At 37.4% G+C, this 18,954-nt stretch overlaps 3 protein-coding genes and 1 long non-coding RNA gene across 5 annotated transcripts; 2 read left to right on the top strand and 2 right to left on the bottom strand.

The window, feature by feature from the left end:
* The first annotated feature begins 345 nt into the window (after window positions 1–345).
* Window positions 346–1,246, top strand: SdhC (Succinate dehydrogenase, subunit C). Its single transcript, XM_020957736.2, has 2 exons — window positions 346–580; window positions 638–1,246. Coding segments are annotated over exons 1-2 (516 nt in total). The 5' UTR covers window positions 346–578; the 3' UTR covers window positions 1,152–1,246.
* A 453-nt stretch (window positions 1,247–1,699) lies between these two features.
* cu (NADP/NADPH phosphatase nocturnin) lies at window positions 1,700–11,223 on the bottom strand. Of its 2 annotated transcripts, none has more exons than XM_020957723.2 (6): window positions 7,748–11,223; window positions 3,175–3,410; window positions 3,049–3,120; window positions 2,867–2,988; window positions 2,157–2,792; window positions 1,700–2,080 (listed from the first exon to the last, which is right to left on the bottom strand). In XM_020957723.2, the coding sequence occupies exons 1-6, from the start codon at window positions 8,458–8,460 to the stop codon at window positions 1,883–1,885; spliced, it is 1,977 nt and encodes a 658-aa protein (XP_020813382.2). In that variant the 5' UTR covers window positions 8,461–11,223; the 3' UTR covers window positions 1,700–1,882. The 2 variants fall into 2 exon arrangements, with proteins under 2 accessions (XP_020813382.2, XP_020813385.2); XM_020957726.2 differs by lacking the exon at window positions 7,748–11,223 and adding an exon at window positions 4,803–5,474.
* Window positions 11,224–13,184: 1,961 nt separating this feature from the next.
* LOC147642956 (uncharacterized) lies at window positions 13,185–13,630 on the top strand. The gene is made up of 2 exons (XR_015272739.1): window positions 13,185–13,325; window positions 13,380–13,630. It is a non-coding gene; the product is annotated as an uncharacterized LOC147642956 (long non-coding RNA).
* A 2,906-nt stretch (window positions 13,631–16,536) lies between these two features.
* On the bottom strand, window positions 16,537–17,889 carry LOC110188044 (uncharacterized). Its single transcript, XM_020957594.2, has 2 exons — window positions 17,458–17,889; window positions 16,537–16,779 (listed from the first exon to the last, which is right to left on the bottom strand). Exons 1-2 carry the CDS (start codon window positions 17,790–17,792, stop codon window positions 16,695–16,697), a joined length of 420 nt encoding a protein of 139 aa, XP_020813253.2. The 5' UTR covers window positions 17,793–17,889; the 3' UTR covers window positions 16,537–16,694.
* Window positions 17,890–18,954: the final 1,065 nt, after the last annotated feature.

Genomic DNA, 18,954 nt, shown 5'->3' with positions numbered 1-18,954 from the left:
GGAAAAGCTTTTGAAATTTCCAACCAGCTTATAGCCTTAAAAATATTTTTTCTTTAGTATTAATTTTAGCATATTCAAGCAAAATTGCATTTGTAATATTTGTATTGTATTTGCTTTTACTGATTTAATTATATAAAATGTATAACCTCTCCTAAACTTTTGATTTCATTTCTTCACACATTTTTGTTCATGGCGGGTTCTATAATTATATAAATAGTCGAGAACAACTTGTTTTATTAAATGTTGTATTCTTTTGTAGTCGCACGCTGCTCTGAAAATACTAAAACTGTGTGGTCAGGAACCATCAGAACGTTTCTAGTATTTTAGATTTCGTGTCTCCATACAAGCGCAGTCGTTTTAAACTATTTGATTCTATATCTTTCAGACTGATTTAAAAAAATGTGTTACATTCACCGTACCGTACTTTTAAAAAATTTCAATACAAAATATATAAATAACTGTTGGGTAGTCTGGCAGTTCCGGCGGTTAAACATCGAGGAGTGGCAGCACCAGTTGTGGCCATTTCGCTCAATTAAAATACGGTCTCACCCATACAAGTTAGAGTGAAAAACAGGGAAATGTACGTAATTTCTGCACTAGCATTACCAAAACATTGACTTTAAAACCGATTTGGCAGGTATGCACTCTCCAGCTCGCTCATCCGCTCGCCGGCGCTGCGCAAGGGCCTCCAGATGGCCGCTGCCAACCGGCAGGTGTCGTTGAAAGTGGTCTCCGTGGGATCGACCCAGAAGGATGAGAGCTTCTTTGAGAAGAACGAGCGCCTGGGCAGGAAGCTGTCGCCGCATCTGAGCATCTACCAGCCACAGCTGACCTCCTTGCTGTCGGTCATGCATCGCGGTACTGGCTTGGCCCTGGGCGCTGGTGTCTGGGCGCTGGGATTGGGTGCCCTGATCTCATCGCACGACATCAATCACTACGTGACCATGGTGGAGGGTCTGCAGCTGAGCGCCGCCTCACTGACCGCCATTAAGTTCATCATTGCCTATCCGTTGGGCTACCACACGGCCAACGGCATCCGTCACCTGTTGTGGGACACCGGGCGCTTCCTCAAGATCAAGGAGGTATACTCCACCGGTTATGCAATGGTTGCCACCTCGTTCGTGCTGACCGCTATCTTGGCCCTGCTCTAAGTTCTCCGCGGGGCAGCTATACCTATTAAAACCTAGTGTGAACATGGTGTGAGAAATCGTTTTATGCTAAATACATGTAAAGTATATATTTATAATGATATTTTGTTGTGTTACGTAACCAATCTGGGTGGGTTAAATGCTCTGCATTTGTTCGTTCCTGGATGTCATTTATAAGCACGGCGTTATTTTGTGACGATTTTGGGTAATTTATAGCACGATTTCAGATTGTGTTGTTTTTCTGGGCATTTATAATGCTGAGAAATCATGTATACGCCCTGTGGCATTAGCTAACGTAAAACGGATTAGTTCTTCACATTTCGCCTGAAAGTAGGCCACGTTAGAGATTAAATATTTCACAACGGGAAAATAAGGTGCACCAATTTGCCGTAAAAAAGGATGAATCTAAATATCTTTTCATAATTTTTGTATAAAATGAAATTTGAATTAAATGTAATTGTTAATAAATAAATAAGTCATCTCTATGACTTACCTCAGTTTGTTAATCGAAGGTTAAGCCGTTTTTTCGAACAAAGCCCACTAAAAGCAAATTTGTTTACTTTCATCCATCTTATATATTTTATTTATTGTGAATTTTGGATTATCATTTGTAAAAGCTGCAAATTGCAGTGCAACGCTCGTTTATGACGCTAAAATGTATCTAACAACTAATATCACAATCGATGTAATGTAATTGAAACTTCTAATCTGATGAATTTCGAAACTGGAAGCTCCTACTGAATGGATCCATGTTTGCTGACCTCCGATTCCGTTCCGTTTTCACCTTCACTTTCGCTGCCCTTTCCGTTGTCCATCGATGGGAGCAACTCGAAGTCGCAGACCAGGGAAAAGTGATCCGAAGGATACTGAAAGCTGGGCGTGCGATTCTTGCCAATCTGCTCGCCGGCTGGGAAATCCAGACAGTTTTTGATCTAAAAGATGATATAGAGTTGAAATAAATTAGAAAATAATTCTTCTAAAAGATATATAATGGATTTGGAGTCCTACCTTAAGGCGTTCGGGTGTGTAGAAGACATAATCGATGGTGTGGCATTCCTCACCCTCCTCGCGTATCTTCCAGGTAGTGTAGGGTGGCTCCCGCTTCATTGATTCTGCTACAAACTCGCCGACTTCCTCACTGGGCTGTGCAAGGATCTTCTCGCGATCAACCTTCACATCCGCATAGGCACTGCCCAGTCGGAGCATATCGCATCCGAGGATGGTGGCGTAAATAGGCTCCACTGGTTCCGCATTAAAGTCACCGCATAGCAGGAGTGGCGTATCGCCGGCAAACTGTTTCACAAACCGGATCAGATCCCGGCCCTGTTCGTTCCGTAGCTTGGCAAGAAGAGCGCCATGGCGGGCCTTCAGGTGGGTGGTGCATACGCAGAACTCGCGACCACTGGAGCGCAATCGCAGCCGAGCAGCGATGGCCACCTGGTTGCTTTGAACCCGCCACACCTCAAGGATGCGGGTATCGTAGCCCTGAAGCTGAAGCTTGTCGCTCTTGTAGAAAATTGCGCAGCCATCTGGTCCATTGTTCTGCTCGATGTACAGACAAGGAGAATCCGGTTTGGGGAAGAAGATTCCTGCATAGTTCTGAGTACCCAGGACGGTCTGCAGGAACTTGAAGTGATCTACTTCCTGATTTTGGAAATATAAAAGTTGGGTTAAAGCACTACTGTTTTTAAGATATCAATGTGGGGGGATGAATGTACTTGCAGACAAATCACATCGGGCTGATTCTGCAGGATCTCCTGGACGATCAGGTACTTGCGATGCTCCCAGGTGAGCGCCTCCTCAGGACAACGCACAAAGCCATCGTTGTGCTGGCCAAGAGCTGTTGGGATACATCTTTAATTAGTATAAATAATTAAAATAATTTCTAATTGATACTTACTCTGTGAGAGAATGTTCCACTGCAGCAATCGGATAATTTGCGAGGCCTCGCCCTCAACTGGTGCACTGCAAACTGCAGAAATATATTGAAATTTATCCACCATAGGACACAAGGATGCAACCTTACCCCTCGACACAGAGTTGAGTTTCAGGCATCGCAGTCCATCGGTGACATCTTCGCTCGTTTGGAGCGGTTTCAGGAAACCACGGGTAAGGAGCGATGATTGCTCTAGGCCTCCATTGTTCCTCAACTGTTGGACATGCTGCAGTAGGGCGGCTGTGCTCAATCCTGTGGGCAACTCCAGACCATCGTCCTGCGAGTCAACGTTGTTGATCTTTGGCGCCGAGTTGAATGAGCCCATTCTGGAATCGATCAAGAAATTCAATTAGCTTTGAATTGTATATAATAGTGGAGAAAACTCAGCTAAGCAAACGTGCTTATTGCCACATTTCGATTATATTGCCATACCAAAGATATCTGCTATATATTATATATTGCTATTATCCATGTTTTCATTTGGCATTTCAATCGATTAAAAAAAAACAACTTAAAGCTTCTTGCAACAAACAAACAACTTTCAGCAACACAACACCAAAATAACAACAGCAAAAACATTTCAATATACAACGTTTTTTAAGGTACTCACAACGCATTTGGTTTTCTATAAAGAATTTTTCTCAGTATAATGCTGAAAATGAATAGGCTATGACTATGACGCTGACTGGTATAAAATTTTCCCATTTTCACTAGGCTGCAATAAATTATTAATTTGTTTTGTTTCATTTTGTGTTTTGTGTAAGGGAGAAAAATGTTTTAAAATTGTTAGGGATTTTTTTTATATTTTTAGGTTTTAAAATTAGTCATCAAATATACATAAATATATATGTACTTTATGGCACCTTGCAAGGGTTAAAAGTACCTCAACAATATGTTAATTATAAGGTTTTCAAATTATTGAACCAAATTAAATTAATAAATTGTAAGTCAAATTCTCAACAATGTTCATTTTCTTTATTTACAAAAAATAAAGAAATTATTCTTTACTTTGGTTACAACATTAAAATATGTTTAAGTACTTTGAAAATAAAGAGAAATCTGGTTTTAATAAACGAAATGTAAAATATAACGAATTTGTGACACATAACTGTGAGTTACTGCGATAAATTAATAAATTGAAATATTTTTATTTAATATATATGAATAAATATTTAATAAATGATACTAAAACAACCAAAGAAAGCAGTCTTGAATACTCATTAAAGTTCTCCTTAAGCCTATTTTTATTACATAACATATCTATAACCGATTTAATTAAGATGAGTAGCTTCCAAATCGCTTATTAAATTTTATATTTTGATTAAGAATCGAAAACTATCTACATTTATGCATCCATTCCAAGAAGATCACTGATGGGTAAGGGGAGATATAGAAGATATAGGAGAGATTGGAGGGGGAAGTACTGGCAGATGCTGGGAGATGCCCGCCCACGCGAATATCCATCGAAATAAAAACAAAGGTGAAAAATGTCGCTCGGTCAATAGCTTCGCAGCTGTTCTGGTCTGGTTTGCTCCCGCGAGAATCGTATCAAATCGAAGTTGAATCGGATCGAAGTCGAATCAGATCGAAACCAGTTCCCGTTGGGGATCGCGATTCGCGAATGGAGACTGGATTTGGGGCTTACGGGTTTCGTCGGCCTGTCACCGCAATCAATCACCTCGCATTTGGCTCGGATCTTGGATCATTCTCTCTCTCACCTGGTCAGCATCACCTTCTGCAGGAAGGCCTTGCGGTCGTTCTTGCAGGGAGCCTTATTGGCACGCTTCATCTGCAGGGCTTGCTCCATTGCAGCAGGACCGAAAGGATCTTTGGGAATGATTTTTTTCAAAAACTTTGATGGGAAATTTTTTTCTTGGGGGGATCTTGGGAGAAGCCGAAATGTGTCGGAACGAGGTGCGCTTGCAAGCGACTTTGGCGAAACTGAATGCCAAACGAAGTGCGGGGTTTTATTAGAGAGATCATTGCCGGGCAGAGAACGGGCGAAAGAGAGAAGGAGAAAGAACCCCCCACAGGGGTGAGTGTGACAGAGAGGCAGAGCACGCACAAACGAGTATTTCGCATACGAGATGTATCTGCAAGATACAACAGAACAAGATCAGTACGGCTCACGTGCGTGCGAGAGCGCGAAAAATGCTAAGCAGAAGAACGATTCGGATTCTGATTCCGATTCCGATTCTCATTCTGACAGCTTGTTAAACATTTATGCGAAAGTATGGAGAATATGCTTGAAGATGGGGGATTTTAGTTTAATGAAAACAAAAGTGTTTGCCTCGGGGGAGAGAGTAGGGAAATTTCGGTAGACCAAAGTATATATGACTGACTCAAAATTAACTAATTTTGCGAGGTATTTTATAGAAATATTACATCTACTCCCCTGATTAGTTCAATTTTTATTAGTTTTTCAATTCAATTACTTAATACACAATGTAAAGTTTATATATTCACTGGTAATACTAATAATTAATTCACTTAATAATGTTAAAAGGCTGGAGAAACCTATAATACCTTCCAAACGAGTAAAAAAGAAAGGGAAATACAGCCAGCAGCATCCTTAGATAATGAACCGCTGTGCTGTTTCACTAAACAGAATCCCAAATGTTCTCAAATGCAAATGTGACAGACAAAAGATACAATTGTATCTGCAGAATTTATACAGCAACGCAGTTACATGCGTAATGAGTTCTGCGCCCGTCTGCGGTATGGTATCTGTATCTGTATCTGTATCTATATATCTGCATCCGATTTTTTTTTTGGGGGAAGATTGTTACCTGGGAATCGGCACGGCCACACGTCGAGCGAACGTCTTCGATGTGACGATCAGACGCGATGTTTTCATTAGAAACTCCATTTTGAAATGTATCTTTAAAGTATCACTTTCAGTTTTAGAACGATTTCAGCTTTTCCCTTTTTCTGGGATTCTTTGTTTAGTTTTTCCGCGAAAACTCTTTGTTTAGGTATTACGATAGTTTAAAATGTTTTATATTAAGTGTCAGTATGGCAATGTCAAAGAGACGCGGCCCCATCTGTGTTTCCTAGAAAAGCAAATGAATTTTATATTATAATAGGGTTAGAAAAGTATTGGGTTTAGTTCAAACTGAACTTCACTTGCAAAATGTACACAAAATCTCGTTATGGAATGTTCAAACTTGATGCAATCATTAGGCACGTGTCACTTTTCGGGGCTCTTATCAGACGCGTTCGTGACCCAAATGCAATTATTCCATATATAGTACATATATATATTCATTGATAGGATCTTTTCACTTCATTTACGCTAATACGATTGAAACTTAATTATCACTTATGAAGGGGCTCGCACTTAATGGAAAGTCATTAAGTTCCCAGCTGTGTGTGTTAGATAAGCTTACCAAATTGGCAACAAAAATAATACAAAATCGAGTCATCCGGTGAACTATGTTCATATATCTCTACTTTTCTTGAGCTCAACTAAAGTAACACTAATTATACACTGCTTTTTCTAATGTATTTATTTATTTTGAATAATATTTTAGCAAACATCATAATTTGCTAAAATTTATTACCTTTGCAACTTGTAAATGTCCCTAAAAAGGGATAATTATACAATTTCGGTGTATTTATTTTTATTATTTATCACAGGGCTTAACTACTAATCTTTTTAAATAAATATTTACTTGAAAATATAAAATCTATTCTTATTTTGATTTGAAAAAAAATTTTTTTTTGTCTGACTGACCTTTTTTAAAACAAGAACAGTATGTAAAGAATGTAAATACTGAAACAGAGCTAATAACTTATAATTTGAAGTCTAATAAATAACCTTTCTTTTTAGCCATAGATTTTTATGTAATATACATATATCGAAAAATTGTTTGCTGTTTTTATCTAGATCTCATAAAAATTCATTCAAAATTCATTAAAAAGCGACAGTCAATGAAAAACACATCCAAACACATCTGTTTCTGAGCCTTGAAGGATTGTGATCAGTAGCTCTTTTGCTTAATAACATTGTTATAACCTCTTTTGAGCTAGACCCTGTTGGGAATTTTAATTCAACACTAAACAATAAAAAAGTTAAAAGTATTTTTAGACCATTTTTCCCCATTTATGGTCCTTTACTTTCACGCTTCAATATGTGGTAATTTTAAAAACGAAATATAAAATTGAAATATATACTTCCCAACCAAATTAGTTATCTTACTTGTAAAAGAAAATGCACCGAATGCACATAAATAAATATTAATCCCTTAGTCCATCTCTTGGCTTTTCTTTTCCAGTTGATTATTTTATATTTCATCTTCAGAAACACTTTATATACTATAATATTTTATGCAATTTCCGACACTAATTCATTTTTCTCCTTTCACTGAAACAAAACTATAGCGACAACCCTGTACATTTTGCCATGATCACTTTCGCGAAAATTGTGCAAGGTTAGGTTTTGTCGCTTTCAGTGAGCACGTCGTTGTTTGTTGTAGTTTTTGTTGTTGCTTTTCAGATTGCCGCTAAATGGCTTTGAGGCTTTGAGGTTTTCGGCTAAGAACACTTGACACGCTGCCAGCCATGAACTTGATTTATAAGCACGACAGGCAGTCCGGTCGGCTTTTGTATGTGCCAGATTTCAGGTACAACTACGCAATATGTACGTATACCAGTCTCTCACCTCACCAGATACAAGAGCAGATCGCGGGGCGGCTCAAACTCAACGATCGCAGGCGGCACCTTGTCTCCAGCTGCAGCGGAACTCTGGTCAAGATTGCTATTGGCCACGCCCCCATCTACAGCTACATCTACATCTACATCCCCCTCCACATCCATTTCCTTCTCGATTTCCAGTTTACGCACAGCCAGACGCTGCTTCATCTGAACGGTGGAGGTCATGGCCGAGGTCTTGGCCACAGCTTCCGCGATCTCAAATTGCCTGAGGAAATCCTGGCGAGAACCGGCGAGCGTGAGGCCTTGTGGTTGCCTGCATTGGGGACCACACAAGCGCTGGCACATCTCATTAATGGCCGAACCGTTGTCGGTCAAATGATCCGGACCTAATTGCAGGCAATTCCGGCAGGGAACATCCTCTGCCTGTGTATTTCCGGCCAATTGGTGGTTGTCCAAGTAATGATTGGGTGGCGGGGAATCCCCACCATTGGGCGAAGGTGGGTCATTGGTTACCCTAAAGAATTGCGGTGGATTCTCATCCTCTTCCTGGAGTAACTCGGAACCACCATCGCCACTACGCCTGTAATCCTTTGGATCGACATTATCCAGCTGAAGATTAAGGAGGAGAGCTGTTACTGGCATGGCCTTGCCCAAGGCTGGTTGCCGACGATGGCCATAGTTTTCCTGTATCCCGCTCTTTTTATCCATTTCACTTGACATTTATTTCGATTTAGAAAACTTGAACTGTTCATTGACCACGCGGCGTATGCGTAATGTTTTTGTATTTTTCTTTTTGCAATTATTACCCGAGCGCACTTGCAGCCGTTTAGAATAGCGAACAATTAATACGCGCGTGCGTTGCTTTTCCTTATTTATATCTTTTCTGGCCGACTCTAGCCGAGATCGAGGCAATCAAGTGCCAGCTGCCGCTCAGTTCCCTGATCCGCGGCGCTCTCCATTTCTCATTAAGCGAGCAGACAGATTGCCGCTGTTCATAGTCATAGGTAAACACAGGTTTACACAAGAAATGTTTGTTTAATAAAACATAATATTTAATCTTAGTTACAAGAGATATTTCTACAAACAATTCCTTGTCATAGGAATATTTATTTAAGCTTGAAGATTGTATACTTTTTGGAAAGTGTGCTACCTATAATTTAAGCACTACATCTTGGACTTTCAAATTAAATTATTTCTTAGATTTGCTTTTGCTTTTTCTATATCATAAAAATGCAATAACAAATGCAGTATTTTTTAGATACAATTGTAGAATATTCTGTAAAAAAATAATGCAAATTCTGTAGACTAGTGAAATATACAAAATTTAAAACATTCCTCTCGTCCGCTTCTCTCGGCTGTGTTGGATTCAATCACTCGCATAAAGGCAAACCACATTTTGTTTGATTACTTTCCAAAATGTCAAATTTATTATTAGCCAAATAGAGGCTGTGACTTATACTACCTACTACTATAAGCTATATATTCCAGTTATACTTTCATCGACTCAAATTGACTTTAAACTTGACCCGATGAATCAGAACATAATGCGAGTTGTTATTATTTCGAAAGCGTAACAAACGAACACGATTTCAGTTGAACTTGCAGCTGTTGTAAGGTTAAAATAAGACTCAAATAATTGCAAATATTTCAAAAATGATGTTTACAAATAATATAAATTAAAGCAAGTACTTCCTGTAAATTAGTCAATTTTTAATCATTTAAGAAAATGTTTGTCGACCTCAAACTCTCTCTCTCTCTCCCTCTCTCTATAAAATAGCTAAGAAATTCCTTATTCCGCAAACAAGCAATTACAGATAAATAAAGAACAATTTCCAATCAGCCACGATTGATTAATTACACAGTATGTCAGCTGCCTGTCACTTGGCATTCGCACAGACATAATTAATTTTACGCCTCAGTTTGTTCCCCAACAGGAGGGGAAGAGAAAACACAGCCAATGCTAATTTGTAGCTAATAAATTATTATGCACTTTCATGATTTGCATTAATTCAAGAACAAATTGATTGCACTTCATTTGGCTAATAAACAAAAAGAGAATTGAATGAACCTTCCTATTGACTTTTATTCATTTCCGCAAAATGGGAATATGAGTTGGGAAGGCTTGCGTTGCATTTTAATTGAATTAACCTTTTAATTTGTTGATTTTTTTGATAAATTTATACAACAGAAAGGAATTCTTACTTTTAAATTAATTTATTGTTCTTAAGCAACTGCCTAAAAGTAGGCAATGGATTTGTATTTTTACTTTAAATTTACACGATGGAAACTCTGCTTAAAATACCATCTATAATATTTATATGTTTTAATAATAATAAATTACCAGAAAACAATCTACAACAAACAATTAAGTAAATAAGTTATACTTGAACCATATAAATCACCAGATTTATATTAACTCATTTTAACCAATAAATACCAATGTATAACAATATACTCTCTTGATCTTTGCTTAGCTGATCTTAGCTCATATTGAACTTGCTCTACTTTAGTGTTTATTTATTTAGATATGTAGGTACATACCAGAATCAATTTTCGATATGTCACTAATTGAGTATTATATTTACTTCCCCTTCCGCGGGTGTGACTATTCTACCAACGCGTCTACGAATCTGTTTTCTATTCTATTCTATTTTATTTTTTTTTTGGCAATGCACTGCGGAAAGTCGAGCGGAATCAACAAGAGCAGCGTCCGACATTGAGTTATATTTATATGGCTATATGTACGTGAGTGTGATGCTCTGAGGAGAGCATGAACTTGGCAACAGGTCTGTTGAATTTATGACAGGCATAACCCTCGTGGGAGAGATAAAAGGTATATATTCCAATATATATATTAATATACATTGTAATTATATTCAGCTACAGCTATAGCTGCCTGACACCTGCTCTCGCTGGCTGATCGGGCATCGATCGAGCATCTGATATAGATTAAGTTCGAAAAAAAATATAATAATAATAATAAACGAAAAAGAAAGGGAGAGACGCCTGCAAATTGATAAGCTTATCAGTAGACTTCACACTCAAACATTTGGAATGCTCGACTATCAGATGACCTGCATGAACCATTTGGTATACAAAGTAATAAAAGGGTTTAACTGATTGAAATAATTGTGAAAAATCGATCATTGACCTAAACTCTATGACTTAAGGTTTTTTCTTATAAGTTTTCACAAATCAATTGCATAAACAATAGTATTTTAAACTATAGGTTTAATAACACCATATTATTTGCCTTTTTAAATAGATTTTAAGGTAATATCCAGTACTATTTTAAGGGTGCATTTCCTTATTTCTTAATCTCAAATGTTAAGTATAAAGTTCATTAAAAAAAACACTTATTCTTTATTTTAAGAATATTCCTGTGTTTTCGTTTTTGTTTTAAATATATATATTTTCTGTTTTAAGAAACCCTTATTGTAAGAACTCTGACACTGGCAAACATTATCCTCTAACACCCTCGCCTTTCAAATATATCCGCTTTCCTTAGGGCACTATCTCACCCATTACAGGGTATGCACATATATTAAACACTTTTTGCTAGAGCTTTGCGATTATTTTTTTTTGTTGTTGTTATACAACTGCCTAGCGACAGATTGGGACACAATATGCGCCACTATATGTATATGGAAGAATATCGCGTCGGCTTGGCTTCGGAAATAACTGGTTCCACGCCGGCAGAAGCTGATTCCATCTGGACACGAAAATGCTGGAACTTCTCGCCTCCGTTCTTTGTGGCCCCCAAAGGTTTTTGTGTAGCATTTTGCAAGTGGTTCAGTGGGGCAAATGGTTTTGGATGATACACTCACCATTTTGCAGCCGGCACTAGGCACTACCACACATGGTTAAGTATCGATCTCTATGATGGAAAGTAGTCCAAATTGCCCACGGAGGCCTGTCCCGGATCGAGATCGAATGGGATCTGCTGCGCGCGAAATTCAAAGCGATTCAAATGCTCCGGCGAGTTGCAAAGAACTAAACTCGATGGTACGTGCTTTGCGCCATTTATACCAACACCGCTCTCAGTTCTTCGCTCTCGCCAGCTACTGATAAGGATAACGCCAAGAGAACCCCTCATCTCCCCCCAGATCCCCCTCTCTGTAGACGCTTCTCTGTCTGGGCACAGTTGCACAATCGATGAGGGAGAAACCCTCTCACTCTCACGCTCGCCACCTCATTATCGAAATAAGTTCAATGGCTCAAGCTCTCTCAGGGTCTATGTAACACGAGTGTAAATATGTGAGATTTGGTTGTATAGTTGGGGTTTTTGGGGGTCTTTTGGATTTTAGTTTCGCTTAGCATTAGCTTGTAAGTAGATGAAAACATGATTAAAGGACATGATTTAAAGGAAAGCTAATAAATAATGTTTCAATAGGGTTCATTGCTAAAAATATTTTCTTAATTTACGCCATTTGTAGTTTAAAATTTATTTTAGTTTTACTAGGTATTCAAAAGGTAGCAGGTTACTATACGTAGAACCAATAATGTACCTAGTATACATTATATCATTTATAATAAATAAGGTCTCATTAGGTTTTTGGTTCTATAAATATTTTCTTAAGTTACTTGTAGATAATAAGTTTTTTTTTTCTTGGTATCTATAAGGTTCCCTGTTACTATACCTAGACAAATTTATTTTACTATACCTGGTGCCCAATGGTACCATTATATTATATATGTATGTTATATATTATATATGTAACAAGTGAAGGGTTAATAGGATTTTTAGGTACCGTAGAGTCTCAAATATGTCTTTCCGTATTGAATAGAAACAGAAAAAGCAGAAACTATAGGAGATAAAGTTAATAAAATTTCAAACATATATAATTGAGTACAATGGTAAATATCGGAGCCATTGGATTATTAAGTATCAGGTTTTTGTCTCCCTCGCCTAATTTTTGTTTTCTTTTGGTTTTTAATTTGCACAACTTTTACTAAATAAATAAATATAATATTCATATAAAGGAATAAAATGATTAAGGTCTTGTCTATAGCTTATCTTCCGAATTCTATTCGTTTTAAATCCCTTAAATAAATTCTCTGACCTTCTAATTCCAAATGGTTCTTCCTCTATTACTTAAAATTCTATTTGATGTCAAAGCAACCTTTGCCACTACTCAAAGGCGCTTCCCAAACACTTTCGCCCAAAACAAAGACTTGAAGACGTCAATCAAGTGACTCACTTGATATGCCAACACACATACTTTGTGAAGCCTGAGTGGGTCAACCGGGAACAACTTGTAAATTGGCGCTGATAACAATGCCAATGACACAGGGGATCGTGTGTGTCTGGTCTTGTGTCTGGTTTAAGGTGTGTGCATGTGTGCATATATCTTATCAAGAACAGAAGCTATTAGCAGGTGTCACTTGAAAACATTTCTCTCAGCATAATTCCTTCACACGGGTTCTTTTTATTTACAGAGTGTTGATAAGAATGCGGGGGAATGCAGAAATAAGTGACGTCTCCTGGATCCAGTTGGTTTCAATTAGTTTGCGGCAGTTGCATTTGCGTAGTTCTCGCAAAACCCGCTTCCAGTTGGCCTGTCAAGGTCACTGGAGATTAGGAGGTAGGGAATATAACTATTTAGTTCCATGGCATATAATATTTTTATTACTCGCAGCCAGTGGTCTAGCCATTCCGATTAGATAAGGATTTCGAGTGGACCAACGACGGCCTTCTACAAGTGCTTCGGTATAAAGTTCGCTTTTACATTTATCATCTTCTATATTATATACATAGTTATAATGAGCAATCTATGTATGTACAAATATAAATATTCTGAATATCATGTGTTCACTTCTGGCCAGACTTTATTTAGGGATCTTATCAAAATGGGCAGTAAAAACGAAATACGCGTGCCGTTCACTCAAAGTATGAATAAGTAAGTTACATACAGATAATATATATAAATCCATGGACAACATTTAAATGTTATTAATTTTGGAATTTGAACTGTTTTTAAATTCATGCTTGTTTATATTCTTAGCACAGTGGGATTTTTCAAATAATTCATAGCAAACAAACATAATACGGCTTGATGATTTTATAAATAAGAAGTCTATGATTGAGTCATTCCGGTGGTGTTCGGAACTTAATCAACTTTGGGGTAGGTTTCGGCAATCAATCATGATCAATTTGAAAAGCTGTACTTATCATGGTAGTTCTAAGGTAGTTCTAAAAACTCTAATTTTCTAAGATATACTATTTTTGAAAGATGATTATTTATTAATTATTTAATTTTTGAATGGTTAATGAACAGTTAATGTTTTTTACTATCATGATAATTTTTATAATTAAGGACGATGCTAAAACTTAATGATTTAAGAGAAGCTATGTTTGAAGTACAAATTTAGGATTATATTATTCTCTGGCAATTTCCCTAAATTTAAGATTTAAAAATGATATGGACTTTAACACGGTATGGAACAGACACGTTTAAATGCTATTTCTATGTTAGTGTTCACTTAAAATTTTTTTTTTAATAGACTATAAAATAGTAAGTTATACATTAAAAATAATAACTTTGGGTTGTTTTGCTTAAACTTAAAACGTAATTATAGTCACAAAAACTTAATCAACTTTCCGTCCTGCTAAACTTGCATATCGAAAACTATTGCCTACTTTTTGGGGATTCGTAAAGGGCATTCCAAAGAGATATTAAAACTACCGCAGTTAACGTAAAACCTATTTTATAGATTTAAAACTTTAAAGATCCCGCTGTGTTAAAACCTAATATTTGATTGGAAGAGGAAGAGATATAATAATAATTTAAAAAGGCAACACATCTTATAAGCATTCATTCACCAAGTTATATTCCAATCCTTATTATTACTATCAAGAAGTGGAATCTTTTAAAATCGGTAAATTCCGGTTGTTTGTGATTATATTACGGGCTTTCTTTCTCTGACAAGAGCTTTTTACTTTAATCAGAACAGATCTTTTGTGATTGTTGAGAATTATATACACAACGCCCTCGGAGCTCGGGTACACAAAGAACAGTTATAGTAATTAAAAAACCATTTCTGTTGTCATCAGCCCACAAACAGGCACACACCCTGGCACACTCACAAGGAAACACATAGGGCACTTGAGTAAATTACATGCAAAAGACCCCAGTCTCCCCATATGGAACAAAAACCAAGCACAGCCAATTTCCTAGCGACCTCAAACCCAAACAAAAACATGCGATGGCGTCAACAGGGGGGAAGAGAACAAGGGATAGGAAGTGAAAGAGAGAGCAATGAGAGTCAGAAATACTGAGAAGGGGAGAAGAAAAGAGCGCACAATGGCGGGTTTGACTTATCTATCTCTCTCGCTCGCACTCATCGGCGGCTTGGAGCAAATTTGTATTTTTGTGTTATAAACTGCAAGTCCAAACACAAACCAAATAAACAAAAAGAAAAGAAGAAAGACTAAGGAAAAGAAACACAAAAACCAAAGACCAAGACGGAAAAGCTAAACAAAGGAAATTTTACTCATGAAAAACATCGAAAAGCGACCTGCCTCCGTTGTTGTTTTATCAATAAGCTTAAAGATTTGTTGTTGTTGCAAAATGAAAGGCAAAAAAGGACAAAGGATACGGCACACCCAGACGAAAAAAAACAAAGGCACTCCCTTGATATTATTAGATAATTAGATCCACTTACAGGAATTTCTTGAAGAACTTGTAGAAAGCGACCAGTAAATAAACAATTGTGGAAATGAGCTTCATTGTGAACTGCTCTCTTTGTTTATGTTAATTGTATTAATTGCCGTGGATACCGCGGTTAAAATTAACTAATTAGAGGCGGATCGAAAATGCTGCTCCAATCAAAGTTCACTTTGCATCGAAACAAAAATTTAAAATTTTGGAATTTTTGTAACAGGTTCGATTGCTGGCCGAATAAAAAGTAACCACGCTCCCGTAAAATTCGGTTAAAATTTCACTATCAATGTCATTTCCGCGTCGAACACGTTTTTCACTCTAAGCGGCCGCCACACAAAAAACACCGCGAAGATAACGCTTTCCGTGACGTAGAAGACAACTGAGTAAGAGCCAAAGAGAGAGTGTATGAGAGAGAGAGAGTGTTCAGCTGAGAGTGAGAGTGACAGACGGATTGAATTAGTATTGGTGCAAAGGTCACGACAAAAACTAAATGCTCTACACATTTCGAATTGTTAAACGTTGTTTTGTAATTTGTATATAAAGCTTTATATGTTTAGACCAAGGTGAAATTTACAGAAGAAAGCAATAGAAAAAGAATAACGGACGTAAAACTATGTAATAATTTGTTGATTATTTAAAAACTCAATTAAAACTCAAATAAATATGTTTGCTACTTGTGTTTAGGCTTCCTATTCCTATTATAAGTCTACATTTTTAAATCAGCTATTTTTAATTTAATATGTAAGAAATATCTCCTAACTTACAGAAATACTTCAAATAACGGCCCCAAAAAGTTTTACTATTATAGTTCTTATTTCGAAAAATATTCCAGTTTTTGAGTTAAATAAATGTATATAATTAAATGAACCTGAAAAAAAAATTAATTAATTTGAAGTAACAACCAAATATATTTAAGGCTTAAACTATATACTCGCTCTGGTAGGGTATACAGACACGTCCACTTGTTGTGAGCGGGGCAATAAACTTTTGTGTGGGCGTAGCAAAGAGAACCGGCTGTGAACTAGAGGCTAAAGAGAGCAGGTTTATCATAAGCTGACCAAAGAGAAAAATTAAGCTAAGAAAGCTCTTGGATTTTATCAGCTGTGACAGAGCTTACGACATGCTTGTAAAATATGTAAAAAAGCACAAATTTAATAAACGAGTTTACAACAGAAACTTAACAATAACAGCGAGCGTTTAACATTACAGATAAATGCTTTGCATTTTAAATTCGAAGTTCGACGTTTCCTTATAGCATTATATATAAATGCACATATATTCCTTGATCAATCAATAGTTGGAGGGTCTATAGTCGTAGGCAGGTCCCATGCGAACGGATATGTAGGCGGGGTCATTAAGACGCTCTTTCATTAATCTGAAATAATGAATAAAATTAGTATTAAGTTGTTTTTGGATTAAACTTCAATAAAATATGTTTTTTTTATATTTTAACTATTCTAAAATAAAGAAAAAACTAAGTATTAGCTTTGTATAAAAGTTATATTTTTGATTTAGACTTAATACTTAGTAAAACTGTAATACATAGTTTTATTACTCATACGCAGTGTGAACATTTACTTTAAAGACTTTAAAAGGTATTTTCTTTATATTGAATTGTGTTAGTTATCAACTAAAACGGATATATTTTAAAATTAAAAACTTTGAACTGTTCTACCTATTTTTTTCCCCTACAATAATTTAAATTAAAGATATAGTTTTATTACTCATACGCAGTGTGGACATTTACTTTAAATGGTATTTATTTCTTATTAAAATAGGTTAGTTATTAAGTAAATCTGATATGAAGTATATTTTTGAAAGGATTAAAATAAAAATAAGGAAAATTTTAAGTTTCTTCGCCTTATTCCCATATAAAAATCGCCTTCCTAATGCTTTATCTCCTAAAGACCATACACCTTAGTTCATAGAGGTCCACTCTAGCTTTGTGTACATAGGCGAACCTTGAGGTAAACAATAACAATGGAAATATTGGGGCTTATCTAGCCACTCTTCTGTATTCTACGAATATACTTATTCTTGACTTCTATAATACCTTTTATCTGCCTCGCTTTCGCAGCTGTTATAGCCTTTTCGACGCGCCGATTTATTGAGACGTAACGATCGTCGCAGCTCTTTGGGCAACGGTTTGTTCGTCTCGCGTCTGAGAAGGTTCCCGAACTTTTGACACTTCTCCGCCAGGTTGTGCCACACCATAAGGATCAAACGCTGGTGGCGACGACGCGGATATGAGGTGGATGCACCAGTGGTGCCGCAATCCCTTAGCTCGGTGGTGGAGACAACCCACGACGACATGCTGAAACTAACTGATTTCTCAGTGGGTCTCAGTGAAGAGCCACCGGCCGGCTGGCCACTTGGCCAACTGGCCATTGATTAGATTCCCCGGGCGGTAATCGAAGCAAGTCAATGACGAGGCAACCAAGTGCCGGATATAAGAGACGGAGGCAGAGGCAGAGACTATATAGTCGGGAGTGATTGAAACTGAAGCATTGGCAGCCAAAATTAGCACCGCAATCGTATTGCTTGGGATTTCGCAAAAACTCAATAATTCTGTGTGTTTTGCAAAAGCGGAGTCAGAGTCCCACTCAACGAGTATATCCGGCTCGAGGCCTGGGGGCCTTTCCATTTTTGATTTCAAAATGAAAACCCAAATGTTACACAAAACAAAAAACAAGGGAAAGCTGTAGGATTGCTATAAGAAAATTTCAAGTTATTTTTAAAACAAATTTTAAATTTTGATGAGTTGAAGAATAAAGCAATTTTGTTTTATTTATTTTCTTTTCAATGTTATAGATGTAATTTTTCTTCAGTGCACAATTTCTGTTGCAGTTATGAATTTTTGCCATTGCAAATTTTCAATAAAAGTCCCTTTTCGATGTCCTGCGTGACACCTAACCCACACACACACCCTTTGGGCCCCCGTCGTCGGGCGGAAATGTAAGGGATATGCCCATTGAGAGCAGGTCCTGCAACAAAATACAAATAGATGCGTCCAGTTGGCTCCCATGTGGCCAACACCTAGGGACATTTTTGGGCGCCGCCCACTGTTCCTCTGTCCCATTTTGGATCCTTCTTCCCTTTACCCCCACAATTCTAGCTGTGGCTGTGCCTGGGCCGAGGCTGTGGCTGTGGCTATCGTGTCCCGGCCCCATTGGCCATTAGGGGTCCCAGGGTCTATTGGCCAGGCCCTGGGTATCGACAACCGAACAAAATTGCATGCGGTCGGACACAGTTTGCATGGGCTGGTGGCCAAGGATCGACGGAGAGGTCAACTGCATTGTTATAACGAAAATACGTTTATTGCCATATTGTTGGATTTTGATTTTGTCTTTGGAACAACAATGAAAATGGGTTCCCGTCTCGGGATCTGTATTTTGATTCTGTCTATGAGTTTCCTGGTGGCTCCTTGCTGTGAAGTTCAATTATCTGCAGGATTGCATTGTCATGGTAGGTTTCTATGTGCAAGGAACTTGGTCTACTTTTTTAAAGTAAAACTTGCTTGGTTTTTGGTAGGTTTATATTGGAGTTTAAT

The sequence above is a fragment of the Drosophila serrata genome, unplaced genomic scaffold (assembly GCF_035046125.1).
Source record: "Drosophila serrata isolate PLE 108 unplaced genomic scaffold, ASM3504612v1 contig_320, whole genome shotgun sequence".
NCBI classification, from domain to species: Eukaryota; Metazoa; Arthropoda; class Insecta; order Diptera; family Drosophilidae; genus Drosophila; species Drosophila serrata.
The sequence above is the reverse complement of the archived record's forward strand: the minus strand, read 5'-3'. Positions and strand labels throughout refer to the sequence as shown.

What these genes read in the sequence shown, in the direction of transcription:
- cu (XM_020957723.2), bottom strand. Translation starts at nt 8,460, where the DNA reads ATGTCAAGTGAAATGGATAAAAAGAGCGGGATACAGGAAAACTATGGC. An exon ending in CCGATGTGATTTGTCTGCAA is followed by an intron (nt 2,793 to 2,866) that starts GTACATTCATCC and finishes TTCCAAAATCAG; the next exon opens with GAAGTAGATCACTTCAAGTT. An exon ending in ACACACCCGAACGCCTTAAG is followed by an intron (nt 2,081 to 2,156) that starts GTAGGACTCCAA and finishes ATCATCTTTTAG; the next exon opens with ATCAAAAACTGTCTGGATTT.
- LOC110188044 (XM_020957594.2), bottom strand. Translation starts at nt 17,792, where the DNA reads ATGGCCAGTTGGCCAAGTGGCCAGCCGGCCGGTGGCTCTTCACTGAGA. An exon ending in GAAAGCGAGGCAGATAAAAG is followed by an intron (nt 16,780 to 17,457) that starts GTATTATAGAAG and finishes TCATTATTTCAG; the next exon opens with ATTAATGAAAGAGCGTCTTA.